This window comes from Oncorhynchus keta, unplaced genomic scaffold (genome assembly GCF_023373465.1).
Source record: "Oncorhynchus keta strain PuntledgeMale-10-30-2019 unplaced genomic scaffold, Oket_V2 Un_contig_6782_pilon_pilon, whole genome shotgun sequence".
Taxonomy (NCBI): Eukaryota; Metazoa; Chordata; class Actinopteri; order Salmoniformes; family Salmonidae; genus Oncorhynchus; species Oncorhynchus keta.
In genome coordinates, this window is record NW_026289059.1 from 82,501 (window position 1) to 100,872 (window position 18,372).

The following is an 18,372-nucleotide window of genomic DNA, read 5'->3' on the forward strand; positions in this document are numbered from 1 at the left end:
TTAGTTGACATTTCTAAATTAGAAACAGAGAGCCTACTGTTAGACTGTGAATGAGGACCTTAGTTGACATTTCTACATTAGAAACAGAGAGCCTACTGTTAGACTGTGAATGAGGACCTTAGTTGACATTTCTACATTAGAAACAGAGAGCCTACTGTTAGACTGTGAATGAGGACCTTAGTTTACATTTCTACATTAGAAACAGAGAGCCTACTGTTAGACTGTGAATGAGGAAAGAAAGGGGGAGGTTGTAGACTATTAATGTCTATATTCACATTCTAATGGTTTCACTGGTGTATTTAAAGTGTGTGTGTGTGTGTGTGTGTGTGTGTGTGTGTGTGTGTGTGTGTGTGTGTGTGTGTGTGTGTGTGTGTGTGTGTGTGTGTGTGTGTGTGTGTGGATGGTTGGTGATGTTTGTCATGACGACTTGATTTCAGGTGTATAGGCTGAGGTGGACCCCTCATTACAATCATGTGAACTGGCGTTTAGACTTGAGTTGACAAATGATCTGGTAGTCAGCCTCTAAAGGCTTCATTCATTCTTGTTAAAGTAAGGAAGGGCAGTATAACATGACCAGAGTAATACTAGCTGATCATTAGAAATGAATGAGGCAGATCTCGAGCTCTGTGGGACGTGTGTATTATTCCCCCTGCTGGACATATGGGCAGGCTTACTGAAACTGGATTTACTTTTAGTCATCTTGGTCATTACAAGTAAACAAATAAATACAAATGCAAACTCTGATTCTCATGAAACTAGCACACACACACACACACACACACAGTCTTTCACACACACAGTCTTTCACACACACACACACACACACACACACACACACACACACACACACACACACACACACACACACACACACACACACACACACACACACACACACACACACACACACACACACACACACACACACACACACACACACGGTCTTTCACACACACACACACACACACACACACACACACACACGCACACGCACACGCACACACAGTCTTACACACACACACACACACACACACACACACACACACACACACACACACACACACACACACACACACACACACACACACACAGTCTTACACACACACACACGCACACACACACACACACACACAGTCTGTGTCGATGTTTTAGGTCAGTCTGATGATGTTTTAGGACAGTCTGATGATGATGTTTTAGGACAGTCTGATGATGATGTTTTAGGACAGTCTGATATTGATGTTTTAGGACAGTCTGCTGTTGTCTTAGGACAGTCCGATGCTAATGTTTTAGGACAGTTTGATGATGATGATGATGATGATGATGATGTTGTAGGACAGTCTGATTATTTTTTAGGACAGTCTGATGTAGATGCTTTAGACTTAAACATAAACATGAAGTCAACATGTAAACCACTAATGCATACCACACACAGTTTGAGGTTTTAGAGAAGTTTTAGAACTCGATCTCTCTTGAGTTGATTATCTGTCGCTATATACTCTGTTATGTAGGACAGAGTGGGTTAGTGGATTAATGTTTGTCTTCTTCCCATTAGCATGTGAATATTTCACAGACGAAGCCTCCTTTCATCGGTGAAACGGTAGTTGATTCATCGCGCCTGGCTGTCAGACAGACATGACATGTTCCATTTGATACAAAGATTGAAGACTCCACAGCTGTCATTTGGAGGAACGCGCACAATATCCCAACTGGTATGGAAGTGAAATATACTTTTATGATCATGTCTTGACGAAGAAAATGTTTATTTAGACTATTTTGTTTACGTAGTGACTTCTGAGCTTTGATAGCGGACTGTTGCAGACGAATCTCGACATACAGTAGATTGACCGTTAAACCTGAAGAAGGTTTACAGTGAATGATCTTTTGGAAAATTAGAATTGGTTAGAATGCATTTACAATCTGAAATGGCTACTCTATTGTATTGTTCTACATTTTGAAACAATTGTGAAAACAGTTGACGATTATAGTGATATCCAAAGCGTTCTTCTCCGTTTATTGTTCCATAAACGTTATGTTGTATGCCATTGAAATAGAATGATTAGAATATATACAGTGCCTTGCGAAAGTATTCGGCCCCCTTGAACTTTGCGACCTTTTGCCACATTTCAGGCTTCAAACATAAAGATATAAAACTGTATTTTTTTTGTGAAGAATCAACAACAAGTGGGACACAATCATGAAGTGGAACGACATTTATTGGATATTTCAAACTTTTTTAACAAATCAAAAACTGAAAAATTGGGCGTGCAAAATTATTCAGCCCCTTTACTTTCAGTGCAGCAAACTCTCTCCAGAAGTTCAGTGAGGATCTCTGAATGATCCAATGTTGACCTAAATAACTAATGATGATAAATACAATCCACCTGTGTGTAATCAAGTCTCCGTATAAATGCACCTGCACTGTGATAGTCTCAGAGGTCCGTTAAAAGCGCAGAGAGCATCATGAAGAACAAGGAACACACCAGGCAGGTCCGAGATACTGTTGTGAAGAAGTTTAAAGCCGGATTTGGATACAAAAAGATTTCCCAAGCTTTAAACATCCCAAGGAGCACTGTGCAAGCGATAATATTGAAATGGAAGGAGTATCAGACCACTGCAAATCTACCAAGACCTGGCCGTCCCTCTAAACTTTCAGCTCATACAACGAGAAGACTGATCAGAGATGCAGCCAAGAGGCCCATGATCACTCTGGATGAACTGCAGAGATCTACAGCTGAGGTGGGAGACTCTGTCCATAGGACAACAATCAGTCGTATATTGCACAAATCTGGCCTTTATGGAAGAGTGGCAAGAAGAAAGCCATTTCTTAAAGATATCCATAAAAAGTGTTGTTTAAAGTTTGCCACAAGCCACCTGGGAGACACACCAAACATGTGGAAGAAGGTGCTCTGGTCAGATGAAACCAAAATTGAACTTTTTGGCAACAATGCAAAACGTTATGTTTGGCGTAAAAAGCAACACAGCTCATCACCCTGAACACACCATCCCCACTGTCAAACATGGTGGTGGCAGCATCATGGTTTGGGCCTGCTTTTCTTCAGCAGGGACAGGGAAGATGGTTAAAATTGATGGGGAGATGGATGGAGCCAAATACAGGACCATTCTGGAAGAGAACCTGATGGAGTCTGCAAAAGACCTGAGACTGGGACAGAGATTTGTCTTCTAACAAGACAATGATCCAAAACATAAAGCAAAATCTACAATGGAATGGTTCAAAAATAAACATATCCAGGTGTTAGAATGGCCAAGTCAAAGTCCAGACCTGAATCCAATCGAGAATCTGTGGAAAGAACTGAAAACTGCTGTTCACAAATGCTCTCCATCCAACCTCACTGAGCTCGAGCTGTTTTGCAAGGAGGAATGGGAAAAAATTTCAGTCTCTCGATGTGCAAAACTGATAGAGACATACCCCAAGCGACTTACAGCTGTAATCGCAGTAAAAGGTGGCGCTACAAAGTATTAACTTAAGGGGGCTGAATAATTTTGCACGCCCAATTTTTCAGTTTTTGATTTGTTAAAAAAGTTTGAAATATCCAATAAATGTCGTTCCACTTCATGATTGTGTCCCACTTGTTGTTGATTCTTCACAAAAAAATAGTTTTATATCTTTATGTTTGAAGCCTGAAATGTGGCAAAAGGTCGCAAAGTTCAAGGGGGCCGAATACTTTCGCAAGGCACTGTATATATATATATATATACATAGATATATATATATATATAAATAGAATCATTCAAATGCTATGGTTGATTTATTCTCATTCAGATCAACATGGAGAAGCCCTGCATACTGGCCACTACCTTCGGAGCACCTGGAGGCATCTACAAATGCTTTGCACCTGTTGTCGAGAAACACTTCACCATTATCCCATACGAGACATTCCTGCTAGATCAGAAGAATCTGTCAGAACAGGTCAAAGCAGTGTTTGTATGGGGCGTTGCCCTGAAAGTTGACAGAGGTCTGATGCAGTCTCTGCCTAACCTCAAGGTGGTGGTTAACGGAGGGGTGGGAGTGAACCATCTGGACATACCCATGATCAACAGCTTTGGGGTGAAGGTGTGCAACACCCCTCATGTTGTTGACAACGCCACTGCCGACATCGGGATGGGTTTGATGCTGGCGTCTGCAAGGAAGATCGTCGAAGGTAGGCCTACAGTATGGCAGAATCTCAGAGTTAGTCCTTTCCCATACACAGATGAAGTCTAGTTCTGGATTAAGAAGAATGCTCAGGCCTCCCGGGTGGCGCAGTGGTTAAGGGCGCTGTACTGCAGCGCCAGCTGTGCCACCAGAGACCCTGGGTTCGCGCCCAGGCTCTGTAAAGGGGTAAAATAAAATAATTCAATGCTCAATGAAGAATCTCTATTGAAAGTGCTTTTTAATCCAGGACTAGTCTTAATCTGTTTCCGGGGGAACCCGCCCACAAAGTGACAGAATGAAACCCCTTCTATTGCTTATCATATTCCTACAGGTCACCATTACACCCTAACCCACAACAATGAGGACTTGCCAGAGAGCTCCATGGGTATGGACGTCAGTGGGGCCACCCTAGGCATCATCGGTATGGGGAGGATAGGATACAAGGTGGCCAGGAGGGCCCAGGCGTTTGATATGAAGATCCTCTATCATAACAGGAACCGCAGGTGGTAATAATACATTTGATTTGACATAGTTTCCAAACACACTCAGACACCTTACATCCAAAGTACATCAAATGCTGGTCAAATGAAATCAGCAGGACGTTATTCAATCTAGACAGTAGAATGGCTGTGTTCTCAATCTAGACAGTAGTATGGCTGTAGTCTCAATCTAGACAGTAGTATGGCTGTGGTCTCAATCTAGACAGTAGTATGGCTGTGGTCTCAATCTAGACAGTAGTATGGCTGTGGTCTCAATCTAGACAGTAGTATGGCTGTGGTCTCAATCTAGACAGTAGTATGGCTGTGGTCTCAATCTAGACAGTAGTATGGCTGTGGTTAAGGTTTAGGTTTCGACATTGGTCTGCTTTGTGATTCTGAAAGCTACACATTCACCCTGTTCATTAATTTACTACCCATTTACTTATTCAAACTAAATTAGGATTTTAACTCTAAACTCACTGTAACACAGACTCAGTAGCCAAACGGACTTCTGTCATCTTTAATTTATTCTAAAGACAATGTGATTGTGGTTTCTTTACTTGTATTTTCTTTCTTTCCAGGAAAGAGGAAGAGAGAGCAGTGGGAGCGATGTACTGTGCCAACATGGAGGATCTGCTCCAGAAGTCAGACTTTGTGATGGTGGTGGTGAACCTGTCACCTGCCACCCAGAAACTGATCGGTGCCAAGGAACTAGCCATGATGAAACCTACCAGCACTCTCATCAACATCAGTAGAGGTATGACCAGACCATAGAGTTAGAATAGGTAGAATGGCCCTCCCCATTCAGGTCATTATGAGTGTCCCCGTAGCAGTAAGTCAGTGATTCTATATCTATGGACCTGACACACATAAGACTAAATCCTGACCTGAGATCTATGGGTGGAAGAAATGACGACTTCCACGTAAATCATGCATTGATGTAAATTAGAGCATTGTACAAAATGTGAGCCACACACAAGGACCTAAAGTTAGATTCACCCTAAAGTTATTGTGATCAGACTCTTAACTCCCATAACAAATGTAATTAACATTGGAGCATTTGTTTTCACAGGCCTCGTTGTAGACCAAGATGCGTTGGTGGAAGCACTCCAGAAGAAAGTGATCCGAGCCGCTGCACTGGATGTGACTTATCCTGAACCCCTACCAATGTTAGACTGATACCATGAACCCCTACCAATGTTAGACTGATACCATGAACCCCTACCAATGTTAGACTGATACCCTAAACCCTTACCAATGTTAGACTGATACCCTAAACCCCTACCAATGTTAGACTGATACCCTAAACCTCTAGCAATGTTAGACTGATACCATGAACCCCTACCAATGTTAGACTGATACCATGAACCCCTACCAATGTTAGACTGATACCCTAAACCCCTACCAATGTTAGACTGATACCCTAAACCCCTACCAATGTTAGACTGATACCCTAAACCTCTAGCAATGTTAGACTGATACCATGAACCCCTACCAATGTTAGACTGATACCATAAACCCCTACCAATGTTAGACTGATACCCTAAACCCCTACCAATGTTAGACTGATACCAAGAACCTCTAGCAATGTTAGACTGATACCCTAAACCCCTACCAATGTTAGACTGATACCATGAACCCCTACCAATGTTAGACTGATACCATGAACCCCTACCAATGTTAGACTGATACCCTAAACCCTTACCAATGTTAGACTGATACCCTAAACCCCTACCAATGTTAGACTGATACCCTAAACCTCTAGCAATGTTAGACTGATACCCTAAACCCTTACCAATGTTAGACTGATACCAAGAACCTCTACCAATGTTAGACTGATACCCTGAACCCCTACCAATGTTAGACTGATACCCTGAACCCCTACCAATGTTAGACTGATACCCTAAACCTCTAGCAATGTTAGACTGATACCCTAAACCCTTACCAATGTTAGAATGATACCCTAAACCCTTACCAATGTTAGACTGATACCCTGAACCCCTACCAATGTTAGACTGATACCCTGAACCCCTACCAATGTTAGACTGATACCCTAAACCCCTACCAATGTTAGACTGATACCCTAAACCTCTAGCAATGTTAGACTGATACCCTAAACCCTTACCAATGTTAGAATGATACCCTAAACCCTTACCAATGTTAGACTGATACCCTGAACCCCTACCAATGTTAGACTGATACCCTGAACCCCTACCAATGTAAGACTGATACCCTAAACCCCTACCAATGTTAGACTGATACCCTTACCAATGTTAGACTGATACCGTAAACCCCTACCAATGTTAGACTGATACCCTAAACCCCTACCAATGTTAGACTGATACCCTGAATCCCTACCAATGTTAGACTGATACCAAGAACCCCTACCAATGTAAGACTGATACCCTAAACCCCTACCAATGTTAGACTGATACCCTAAACCCCTACCAATGTTAGACTGATACCCTAAACCCCTACCAATGTTAGAGTGATACCCTAAACCCCTACCAATGTTAGACTGATACCCTGAATCCCTACCAATGTTAGACTGATACCCTAAACCCCTACCAATGTAAGACTGATACCCTAAACCCCTACCAATGTTAGACTGATACCCTAAACCCCTACCAATGTTAGGCTGTGATCTAAACCCCTACCAATGTTAGACTGATACCCTAAACCCCTACCAATGTTAGACTGATACCTGAACCCCTACCAATGTTAGACTGATACCATGAATCCCTACCAATGTTAGACTGATGGTCAAGAACCCCTACCAATGTTAGACTGATACCCTAAACCCCTACCAATGTTAGACTGATACCATGAACCCCTACCAATGTTAGACTGATACCATGAACCCCTACCAATGTTAGACTGATACCATGAACCCCTACCAATGTTAGACTGATACCCTAAACCTCTAGCAATGTTAGACTGATACCCTAAACCCTACCAATGTTAGACTGATACCCTAAACCCTACCAATGTTAGACTGATACCCTAAACCTCTAGCAATGTTAGACTGATGGTCCCTAAACCCCTACCAATGTTAGACTGATACCCTAAATCTACCAATGTTAGACTGATACCCTAAACCTCTAGCAATGTTAGACTGATACCCTAAACCCCTACCAATGTTAGACTGATACCCTAAACCCTTACCAATGTTAGACTGATACCCTAAACCTCTACCAATGTTAGACTGATACCCTAAACCCCTACCAATGTTAGACTGATACAATGAACCCCTACCATTGTTAGGCTGATACCCTAAACCCCTACCAATGTTAGACTGATACCATGAACCTCTACCAATGTTAGACTGATACCATGAACCCCTACCAATGTTAGACTGATACCATGAACCTCTACCAATGTTAGACTGATACAATGAACCCCTACCATTGTTAGGCTGATACCCTAAACCCTTACCAATGTTGGACTGATACCCTGAACCCTTACCAATGTTAGACTGATACCCTAAACCCCTACCAATGTTAGACTGATACCCTAAACCCCTACCAATGTTAGACTGATACCCTAAACCCCTACCAATGTTAGACTGATACCCTAAACCCCTACCAATGTTAGACTGATACCATGAACCTCTACCAATGTTAGACTGATACCCTGAACCCCTACCAATGTTAGACTGATACCCTAAACCCCTACCAATGTTAGACTGATACCCTAAACCCTTACCAATGTTAGACTGATACCCTGAATCCCTACCAATGTTAGACTGATACCCTGAACCTCTACCAATGTTAGACTGATACCCTAAACCCCTACCAATGTTAGACTGATACCCTGAACCCCTACCAATGTTAGACTGATACCCTAAACCCCTACCAATGTTAGACTGATACCCTAAACCCCTACCAATGTTAGACTGATACCCTAAACCCCTACCAATGTTAGAGTGATACCCTAAACCCCTACCAATGTTAGACTGATACCCTAAACCCCTACCAATGTTAGACTGATACCATGAACCCCTACCAATGTTAGACTGATACCATGAATCCCTACCAATGTTAGACTGATACCAAGAACCCCTACCAATGTTAGACTGATACCCTAAACCCCTACCAATGTTAGACTGATACCATGAACCCCTACCAATGTTAGACTGATACCCTAAACCCCTACCAATGTTAGACTGATACCATGAACCCCTACCAATGTTAGACTGATACCCTAAACCTCTAGCAATGTTAGACTGATACCCTAAAACCTTACCAATGTTAGACTGATACCCTAAACCCTTACCAATGTTAGACTGATACCCTAAACCTCTAGCAATGTTAGACTGATACCCTAAACCCCTACCAATGTTAGACTGATACCCTAAACCCTTACCAATGTTAGACTGATACCCTAAACCTCTAGCAATGTTAGACTGATACCCTAAACCCCTACCAATGTTAGACTGATACAATGAACCCCTACCATTGTTAGGCTGATACCCTAAACCCCTACCAATGTTAGACTGATACCATGAACCTCTACCAATGTTAGACTGATACAATGAACCCCTACCAATGTTAGACTGATACCATGAACCTCTACCAATGTTAGACTGATACCATGAACCTCTACCAATGTTAGACTGATACAATGAACCCCTACCAATGTTAGACTGATACCATGAACCTCTACCAATGTTAGACTGATACCATGAACCCCTACCAATGTTAGGCTGATACCCTAAACCCTTACCAATGTTAGACTGATACCCTGAACCCTTACCAATGTTAGACTGATACCCTAAACCCCTACCAATGTTAGACTGATACCCTAAACCCCTACCAATGTTAGACTGATACCCTGAACCCCTACCAATGTTAGACTGATACCCTAAACCCCTACCAATGTTAGACTGATACCAAGAACCTCTACCAATGTTAGACTGATACCCTGAACCCCTACCAATGTTAGACTGATACCCTAAACCCCTACCAATGTTAGACTGATACCCTAAACCCTTACCAATGTTAGACTGATACCCTGAATCCCTACCAATGTTAGACTGATACCATGAACCGCTACCAATGTTAGACTGATACCCTAAACCCCTACCAATGTTAGACTGATACCCTGAACCCCTACCAATGTTAGACTGATACCCTGAACCCCTACCAATGTTAGACTGATACCCTAAACCCTTACCAATGTTAGACTGATACCCTAAACCCCTACCAATGTTAGACTGATACCCTAAACCCTTACCAATGTTAGACTGATACCATGAACCCCTACCAATGTTAGACTGATACCCTAAACCCTTACCAATGTTAGACTGATACCCTGAACCCTTACCAATGTTAGACTGATACCAAGAACCTCTACCAATGTTAGACTGATACCCTGAACCAGTGATTGGTAGATGGGTAACAATAACAAATCGGACATTGAATATATCTTAGTCAAGTTAATAATTATGCTGTGGATGATGTATTAAATCACCCAAACACATCAAAGATGCAGTCGTCCTTCTGAACTGAGCTGCAGGACAGGAAGGAAACTGCTTAGGAATGTCACCATGAGGCCATTGGGAATTTGAAAACAGCTACAGAGCTTAGTGGCTGTGATGGGAGAAAACGGAGGATGGATCAACAACATTGTAGTGACCCCACAATGACCTAAACGACAGAGGGAAAAGAGGAATACAAATATACAGAATACATTTTTCCCAAAACATTCATATACAGTATATGTATGGATAAAGGCACTAAAATAATACTGTAAAAAAACTAAAACATGGCAAAGGAATACACTTTTTTGGCCTAAATGCAAAGCTTTATGTTTGGGGCAAATCCAACACATCACTGAGTAACTGCCTCTTTATTTTCAAGCTTGGTGTGGGTATGTTTGACATTGGCAAAGACGGGGTGTTTTTCAGGATGAAAAAAAGCAGGATGAAGCTTAGCACAATCCTAGATGAAAACCTGCTTCGGCAGAACAATAACCTACAACACAAAGCCAAATCTACCAAGAAGATAGTGAAGGTTCCTGAGTGGCCTAGTTACATTTTTGAAAATACTTTCTTTAGGCACTTGTATAACCCTCAAATAACACATTTCTGTTTATTTTTTCCTGGACAGAGGCCACCCCCTTGCTGCTCTTCCAAACGTCATCATCCTGCCCCACATAGGGACCAACTCCGTTGAGACGACGCAGATAATGGTGGAGAAGATGGTGACCAATGCCCTGGCAGTACTAGGAGGGAACCATCCTCCTGATGAGGTCAAGGTGTAGGTCAGAGAAGTTTCCTCTAGGTACAGATCTAGGATCAGTTTCTATTCCCCCAATCCTAACCTGAACCATTAGTGGGCAAAATGCTAAATGTAAAACCAAAATCGGCATCTAGGGGCAACTTCACCCTATTCCTCAGGAACCACCCTGGACCCTCCATGCCAGTTTTAACTAGCTGCCATGCCTTAGAGCAGGGTGTCAAACATACGGCCCTGCACACGAGGGGGTCCAATCCGGCCCATGGGTGGTTCGAGTAGCCTCAAATATTTAGGAAACATTCATACAGTATCTTGACTGTGTCCAGCTCGCTAATAATCCCAGAAATTAGAGCTACACAGTCAGGGAGCAAATTTCTAAAATGATGGATAAAGGACTATTTTTCTTTTCTCACATTTTGACGGCAAGGAAATACAACACTTTCAGTGCGGCCCTCTGGGGTCCTCGGGGTGCCCCCCTTCCAGCATTGGGGAACATCCCGAGCCACGTCTATTTCTGTGGGCACAAGCAATGTTCATGACACAAACTGTTCACACCCTTGTTGGTGGAGAGAATTTTGCAGGTTTAAAGCTTATTTCCTGCAATTCAACACATTTTGTCAAGGGGCGCAAATCAAATGTTGCAGTTTTAAAGCAAAAATATTATTGCAATTCCATACATTTTGCCTTGTCTAATGTGTATACATGTGATATTTGTGTGATAAAAAAAATGACCACAATATCTATGGGCTAAAAAATCAAAATAAAAAAACCCGTTAGCTGACATAATAATAAATAATAATAATAATATGGGCTAGTTGATCTGGACATTTCAGACCAGTTATACTAAGGTCTGCAATCACACGTGACAAGAGGAACTGATGATGCACCACTCAATTTCACAGTTGCACCTTGTGCATTCTACTATTACAACTTTCAAAAGTAAGTTTAAAGCCAGACTGAATTCCTTTAAAAAATAAATAATAATAATAATAATAATTGGGGGGGACCCCCTCCCTCCCCCTGCCGACCTCTCAGTTTGGGAACCATTGTTGTAGAAGACCTGCCTTAGAGGGTCCTAACTTCCACCATCACTGATCTAGCAGAATGTGGAAGGAAGGAGGACGATGGGGTAAATCTATCCTGCGGGGATGAAGGAAAGGAGAGGAGGAAAATGAGATATTTAGTATTGAGACTTAGCCACCACAATGCAGCAGTGTCACTGATCAGAGAAGTCTTCACCATCCACATTAATAAGCACCAAATCATAGCTCCGTCCTGGAAAATTCTATAGAAGTTATGACACTATAGAAAATAGAATGTTGGATAGAAATTGAATATATTGCTTCTGAATGGTGAATATGCCTTCTCAGACAGTACATGGACATGTACTGTCATTTATATCACTTAATATTGACTGTTGATTTAACTCATTATAACCACTGATTAGAAAGGTTTAGAGCATTATGCACACTGTATTTCTAACTGCAAAATAAACAACTTGACACACATGTGTTTTTTGTTGTGTATTAATGCGTCACAGATATAAACATCAAATGTTATACATATTTAGTAAATCTGACGCAAAGTTATAAGATATTTAGTAGTCCAATGTAATCCACCCTACAGCATTTAAGAGAAGAAACTGCGTCCTCCGGTGGAGAGGAGAGGGAAGCTATGGAAAGGATGGGGGCGGTGATGTCATGATGGTTAACTTTACCCAATCCTTCGGCCCCGGTCCCGCACCAGTCAGCGAGGAACAACACAGTTGTTTTTATGTGACAGAAGAAAGCAGTAACTACTCCCGCAGAAGTACGGGAAAACGGCTTTGTATGAAGAAGCGTAACTTTACGCACAGGCAGCAGACAGTGGATCAAACTGAACCCACAGACGTAGTAGTCTACAACCCACACAGAACCCAAACTGAACCCAAACTGAACCCCAGTGGGGTTCTGAAGAATAAGAAAATGAATCGGAGTTTAAGTAAATCGCAGTCTTCTTTGCAGTATCGTGCGACAGTGGAAGTGAAAAGCAAAGTAAGTAGCCGCGCGGGAGTTGGGCATCCTGTTTTATGGGCTGACTATTGTTCCATTTGGAGAGGATGCTGTCTAGCTGCGCAATGTGCTCCGGATAAATGGAAGAATAACGGTCCTTGACTAAAATTATATATAGTCCTACAACCAATATGTCACCCTGGTGTAGGCTACTGTCATTTTAAAAAAAATATGCGTTTATGCTTTTATGGTATGAAATAATCTGTTTACCACCAATTTGGTGGTCCATTCACCCATTCATTTCAGTTTTACCTGTCATAACATTATATTTTAGATTCTAAGTAATGTGTTATTACCTGCATATGTAATAGCCAATATTATGACTAAGCTAGATAGATGTTCTGCTCACAATCCTTGGCTGATCTACAGGTACATGTATACATTTGCTCCATATAATCTTAGTTTAGTCCAGTAGCCCAATACATCGCTGACACTCAATATCAAAAACGCATTCGTCAATGAATTGCTTTGATTTGTCTAATAAATATGGAAAGGGCAACTTTTCTTTATCGTTCAAAGTTTCTCCGAAACATTGTGTCTTTAGTATGGAGCAGAGTTCAGAAGGTTTTCCCTTAGCCGTTCCAACCCCGGGGAGTTCCAAGATTTCTACAAGCTCATCCTGCGCCTGCACCGTCTAACCAGCATTGATGTCATCATTGGCTATGCAGATATCCAGGGAGAGCTACTCCCCATCAATAACGATGACAACTTCTGCAAGGCCGTGACCACTGCTCCTACCTTACTGCGGATCTTCATACAGAGACAAGGTATACATCCAGACCAGACCAGACAGTTGTTTTACTCTGAAGCCCTAAACACAACTAGCTGTAATTATGCAAGACTAAGCCAGTTATTATGGTTGTCTGTCATTAAAAAGGTAATAAAAGCCAGGTAACATCGATAGGCTTCAATAACATACCATCCAAAGCTGAGACTGGAATTCAAATATCCTTGTTGCAAGCCTTCGGTCATACGGGATTTATCAGAGTTTGCATCAGGGAGGTTGTTTATGTGTGTCTCCACCAGCAGCAGAAGGGGAAGTCGTTTAGTTGTCCAGGGTTGATGTTTATTTTCACGTAATTGCTGTGCGCTGCTATTTCCGTATGTTTATTTTACATGGTGGACTATCTACATTTGTTTCCCTTGTCTATGTACCCTCAGGAACTCCTGTTTATATAGTTTGTAGAGAATCAGAACATATTCTGCAGCAATCCCTTCTGATGTTGACAGTAGGATTTATGCCCTGGTTGTTGTGCTAAGTCAGACGTTGTTTCTTGCCCACATTGACCCACACAGTAAAACAAACAATGCATCAGTTTAGTTGCATTGTAGCTTTTATGGGAATTAGACTAGTTCGTACATTTGACAAGTTTTGCTTTTCAAGACGTATACTAACAGATTTCCTTTTCACAGAGGAAGTAGACGACAATACCTTCTGCCCCAATGCCACTGTGACCCGCCGGAGGAAGGTGCCAGCGATCCCCCTGCCACGCGGCGACGGGAACCGCAAAAGGCCCACGGTCCACATCAGCAGGCCGCAGGACTTCCGTCCCATCTCGTCCATTATTGACACAGATTTCCTGCCCGCATCTCAGCGCCGGGTGCGCCTTTACCGCCAGGGCTCAGAGAGGCCCCTGGGGTTCTATATCCGCGATGGGACTACTGTGAGGGTGACTCCCCACGGCCTGGAGAAGGTACCTGGGATCTTCATCTCACGGCTGGTCCCTGGAGGCCTGGCTGAGAGCACAGGGCTGCTGGCCATTAACGACCAGGTGCTTGAGGTGAATGGGATTGAGGTGATGGGCAAGGTGTTAGACCAGGTCACAGACATGATGATCGCAAACAGTCACAATCTTATCATCACGGTGAAGCCGGTGAACCAGCGTAATAACATAGTGCGTACCGGCAGCTGGATGTCGGGGATAAACTCAGGCAGTGTCAGCTCTTTAGACTACCAGAGTTACCACAGCATGCCCATCTGCCAGAGTTACCACAGCATGCCCATCTGCCAGAGTTACCACAGCATGCCCATCTGTGTGGGAGCCTACAGCTTCACTGATGACGAGCTGCAGAGCGACGAGGACTTGGACATTGTGATTGAGAGAAGACTCAGAAACTCATCCCGTCGCTCCAGTGCCTCCACCTCCACAGCGTCCCGTTCCCAGGCTTGGTCCCAGCCCCAGCAGAGTCCTAGGCCTTCTCCTAGGCCATCCACTCAACGCCCTCCCCGTCGACCTTACTCTGTCATCTCCTCAACCTCCTATCACTCACAACCCAGCCTCACTAACCTGAACCTCAGACTGAACCGAGACCTGACCCTGCAGCAGCACTACGGCAGCAGCCCAGCTATCAGGGAGATGAATGGAGGTGTGTTTAACCACAGCAGCCTGCTCACCCTGAGGACAGAGCTACGACGCAGCCTGGTGCTACAGAGGGGAGGGGTGGAGGAGGACGGAATGGTCATCACCTTGTGATTCTACAGTCAGATTCTAGAACACTACAAACCACAGGGGGCTGCTGAGGGGAGGATGGAATGGTCATCACCTTGTGATTCTACAGTCAGATTCTAGAACACTACAAACCACAGGGGGCTGCTGAGGGGAGGATGGAATGGTCATCACCTTGTGATTCTACAGTCAGATTCTAGAACACTACAAACCACAGGGAGGGGGGGACGGCACATAAAAATGGCCAGAATTAAGTGAATGGTATGGTATAAAACACGTGTTTGATTAAACCATGTGCTTGATGCATTTGATACCATTCCACTCATTCTGCTCCAGCCATTACCACGAGCCTGTCCTCCCTAATTAAGGTGCCACCAACCTCCTGTGCTACAGACACTGCCAGCCTTTGTTATAACTTTTCAATGCTTGAGACGGAGGAGACGTTTCTTATTGGCTGAGTCCCAAATGGCACCCCATTTCCTATATAGCGCACTGCTTTGACCTGGACCCTGGTCACAAGTAGTGCACTATAAAGGGAATAGGGTGTTGATGATACATTGTGAATTCAGGGATCTGACCTTTTGAACCCACTTAAATGTTGTCCCTCTCAGCGTCAGTGTCTCAACACATTTGAAACCACAAAGCGGAGCGCCTAAGTATTTAATATGGAAATATTCATGAAACACCATTATGTAATTATAAGTAAATCCAGTTCTGGCACTTGTTGTTATACTGTGAATGTGCATGTCCTTTACATGTACTGCTGATGCATTGTGTAGAGAGATTGTATTATTAAAGCTACAGCAATGTTGTGGTTTTATTATGTCTCCCAAGTGGCACAGCGGTCTATGTCACTGCACCTCAGCGCTAGAGGCGTCACTACAGACCCTGGTTCGATTCCAGACTGTATCACAACCGGCCGTGATTGGGAGTCCCATAGGGCGGCGCACAATTGGCCCGTCATTGTAAATAAGAATTTGTTCTTAACTGACTTGTCTAGTTAAATAATGGTTAAATAAATATGTCTAATGCCATTTATGAGGAATAAATCCTTAACTATCACCTTACCAAAATATCAAGCCATTACGTGTGTCCCAAATGTCATTATGAACTGTGTCATTATGAATTGTGTCATTATGAACTGTGTCATTATGAACTGTGTCATTATGAATTATGTCATTATGAACTGTGTCATTATGAACTGTGTCATTATGAATTATGTCATTATGAACTGTGTCATTATGAACTGTCTCATTATGAACTGTCATTATGAACTGTGTCATTATGAACTGTGTCATTATGAACTGTGACATTCTGAACTGTCATTATGAACTGTGTCATTATGAACTGTGTCATTATGAACTGTGACATTATGAACTGTGTCATTATGAACTGTGACATTATGAACTGTGTCATTATGAACTGTGTCATTATGAACTGTGTCATTATGAACTGTGTCATTATGAATTGTGACATTATGAACTGTGTCATTATGAATTGTGACATTATGAACTGTGTCATTATGAACTGTGACATTATGAACTGTGTCATTATGAATTGTGTCATTATGAACTGTCATTATGAACTGTGTCATTATGAACTGTGTCATTATGAATTATGTCATTATGAACTGTGTCATTATGAATTGTGTCATTATGAACTGTCATTATGAACTGTGTCATTATGAATTGTGTCATTATGAACTGTCATTATGAATTATGTCATTATGAATTATGTCATTATGAACTGTGCCATTATGAATTGTGTCATTATGAACTGTGTCATTATGAATTATGTCATTATGAATTATGTCATTATGAACTGTGTCATTATGAATTATGTCATTATGAACTGTCATTATGAATTATGTCATTATGCATTATGTCATTATGAACTGTGACATTATGAATTGTGTCATTATGAACTGTGTCATTATGAATTATGTCATTATGAATTATGTCATTATGAACTGTGTCATTATGAATTATGTCATTATGAACTGTCATTATGAATGTCATTATGAACTGTGTCATTATGAATTATGTCATTATGCATTATGTCATTATGAACTGTGTCATTATGAACTGTGTCATTATGAATTATGTCATTATGAACTGTGTCATTATGAATTGTGTCATTATGAACTGTGTCATTATGAACTGTGTCATTATGAATTATGTCATTATGAATTATGTCATTATGAACTGTCATTATGAATTGTGTCATTATGAACTGTGTCATTATGAATTATGTCATTATGAACTGTGTCATTCTGAATTATGTCATTATGAACTGTGTCATTATGAATTGTGTCATTATGAACTGTGTGAGCCACTGGCATTTGTATCTGTGAGTTTTCAGCCCTTCTGTCCACAGACTTTGATTAAAGAGGATGTGGGCTAAATATCAACCAGAGTTTCAGTAATTTGTGATTTGCTTACAGTAGTAGGCCCATAGGTTTAACTCAAAGATTAAACAAAACAGTCTCCCTGACCCACTTCAACAATACACATGTAGACCATGCTTGCTGATAAGTTATCAAAAATATTGTTCAAGTACCTAATGCTTGACCCTGTCTTGAGCTCACCTCTGACCTGGTATGATATTTGTTGTCATATTGTCATGTTGTCATGTTCTGCTTGTGGAAAAATGACATTGACCAGAAATACTTAAATGTGTCAATTTGAATTCTAGAATTCTATATGTATTCCATTAAAATTCTATATGTATTCTATATTCAATATGAAGATATGCCATGATATGCCATACTTATTGTAGTTTATTCCCCATAGGTGTGATTTCACAGGGTGCCCCAAGCTGCAACAGGTATGATATGAATTGATGAGTGTGATACACCTGGTGGCAACAGGTGTGGTCCCCAGTGGTGATCAAGGTCAACTCAATTATTCTACTGTGCTCAAAATGGTCCAGGGTAAGAATTAGAGACACACTCATTTGATTGGAGGGTCATGACCATGCAATATGTTAATGAGCAAACGTCAC

General features: G+C 41.9%; 2 protein-coding genes across 4 annotated transcripts; both read left to right on the top strand.

The window, feature by feature from the left end:
* Positions 1-1,558: 1,558 nt before the first annotated feature.
* On the top strand, positions 1,559-12,381 carry zgc:136493 (uncharacterized protein LOC692276 homolog). 3 transcript variants are annotated; one of them, XM_052511411.1, is made up of 6 exons: positions 1,559-1,709; positions 3,782-4,160; positions 4,485-4,659; positions 5,214-5,389; positions 5,705-5,801; positions 10,743-12,381. In XM_052511411.1, the coding sequence occupies exons 1-6, from the start codon at positions 1,638-1,640 to the stop codon at positions 10,894-10,896; spliced, it is 1,053 nt and encodes a 350-aa protein (XP_052367371.1). In that variant the 5' UTR covers positions 1,559-1,637; the 3' UTR covers positions 10,897-12,381. The 3 variants fall into 3 exon arrangements, with proteins under 3 accessions (XP_052367371.1, XP_052367372.1, XP_052367373.1); XM_052511412.1 differs by having other exon boundaries at positions 4,485-4,656; XM_052511413.1 differs by having other exon boundaries at positions 5,705-5,831; positions 10,743-10,878.
* A 184-nt stretch (positions 12,382-12,565) lies between these two features.
* pard6ga (par-6 family cell polarity regulator gamma a) lies at positions 12,566-17,779 on the top strand. The gene is made up of 3 exons (XM_035766311.2): positions 12,566-12,904; positions 13,467-13,689; positions 14,336-17,779. The coding sequence occupies exons 1-3, from the start codon at positions 12,572-12,574 to the stop codon at positions 15,394-15,396; spliced, it is 1,617 nt and encodes a 538-aa protein (XP_035622204.2). The 5' UTR covers positions 12,566-12,571; the 3' UTR covers positions 15,397-17,779.
* Positions 17,780-18,372: the final 593 nt, after the last annotated feature.